This window comes from Chanos chanos, chromosome 8 (genome assembly GCF_902362185.1).
Source record: "Chanos chanos chromosome 8, fChaCha1.1, whole genome shotgun sequence".
NCBI lineage: Eukaryota > Metazoa > Chordata > Actinopteri > Gonorynchiformes > Chanidae > Chanos > Chanos chanos.
The window spans coordinates 31,555,153-31,556,199 of NC_044502.1; the positions used below are offsets into that span (position 1 = coordinate 31,555,153).

Here is a 1,047-nt window from a genome sequence, read left to right on the forward strand (position 1 = left end):
CTACGCCAGAGCGTCCACAGTGTTCGACAGCGTTGGTAGGCCTAGTAGAGCGAATTTTGACCCTCTCGCCCCTCCCAGTGTGAACGTAGGGTTAATACGAACAGGCTTGATCTCAGAAGGACGACAACAAAAGTAGTGTCGGAACAAATTCCGTACAGTGTCATCTCTAAGGCCATATATGAGTGGGCTAAGACATCGAGGAAGAAGGAGAACAATGAGGAAATTTAGATAACGAAGATCCCAAAACAGGGTGCTGTTACTTGTCATTGCCAATATTCGCTCAATAGTTCCATACAGGAAAGAGGTGAGACACAAGCCCAGCTGAATGAGATGTAGTAATACCGTCCTGTGGGCTTTCTTAGCAGATTCTTTATTAGTGGAGACAGACCTCGCTGTGACTATGACGCTGATGTATGTAAAAACAATGATGATTGTCACTGAAACAAAGTAAAACACGTTAAAAGCTAGATACATATCTGCCTGCCACGGAGCTATGAAGATTCTCTCCCTCGTGCAATAAATGAGCAAGTGGAAAGATTTCGGTTCCGTCACCACCGCAAAAAGAGTGTCGACCATGCAGTTTATAGAGCCGATAATCCAGATCACGCCTATAGCAACGCAAGTCCGTCTCCGGGTAGCTATATCACTGTGTCTTAATGGAAAGCATATAGCTACGTAGCGTTCTAGAGACATCACAGCTAGGTTTAAAGGAGCGTTATTAAAAGTGGACGTGGCCACAAAAACTAAAAGAAAGCAAACAGCCTTGGCCAGCTGAAGGGAAGTCAGAACACAGATATAAAGAATCAAAGACAGTAGTATCTGGATAGAATCGTTGAGTGACATGTGAGCAAAAAGAATGTAGCGAGGAGTCTCCTTAAACACAGGTTTACTCCACAGAACGAAGAGCAGAACCCCATTCACATACACAAAGAACAGTGCCAATAACAGAGCTATGGCAAATTTTGTCAGCATTGGTGCATCTAGCACATGGAATATCTGTTGATGTATGAATAAAACCTCTGAAGTGGTTTTATTGTTAGTCGTCAT

The 1,047-nt window shown here is 43.5% G+C and overlaps 1 protein-coding gene across 1 annotated transcript; it reads right to left on the reverse strand.

Moving 5' to 3' along the window:
• Positions 1-1,047, reverse strand: LOC115819585 (odorant receptor 131-2-like). The gene has a single exon (XM_030783090.1). The coding sequence runs from the start codon at positions 1,045-1,047 to the stop codon at positions 1-3; it is 1,047 nt and encodes a 348-aa protein (XP_030638950.1).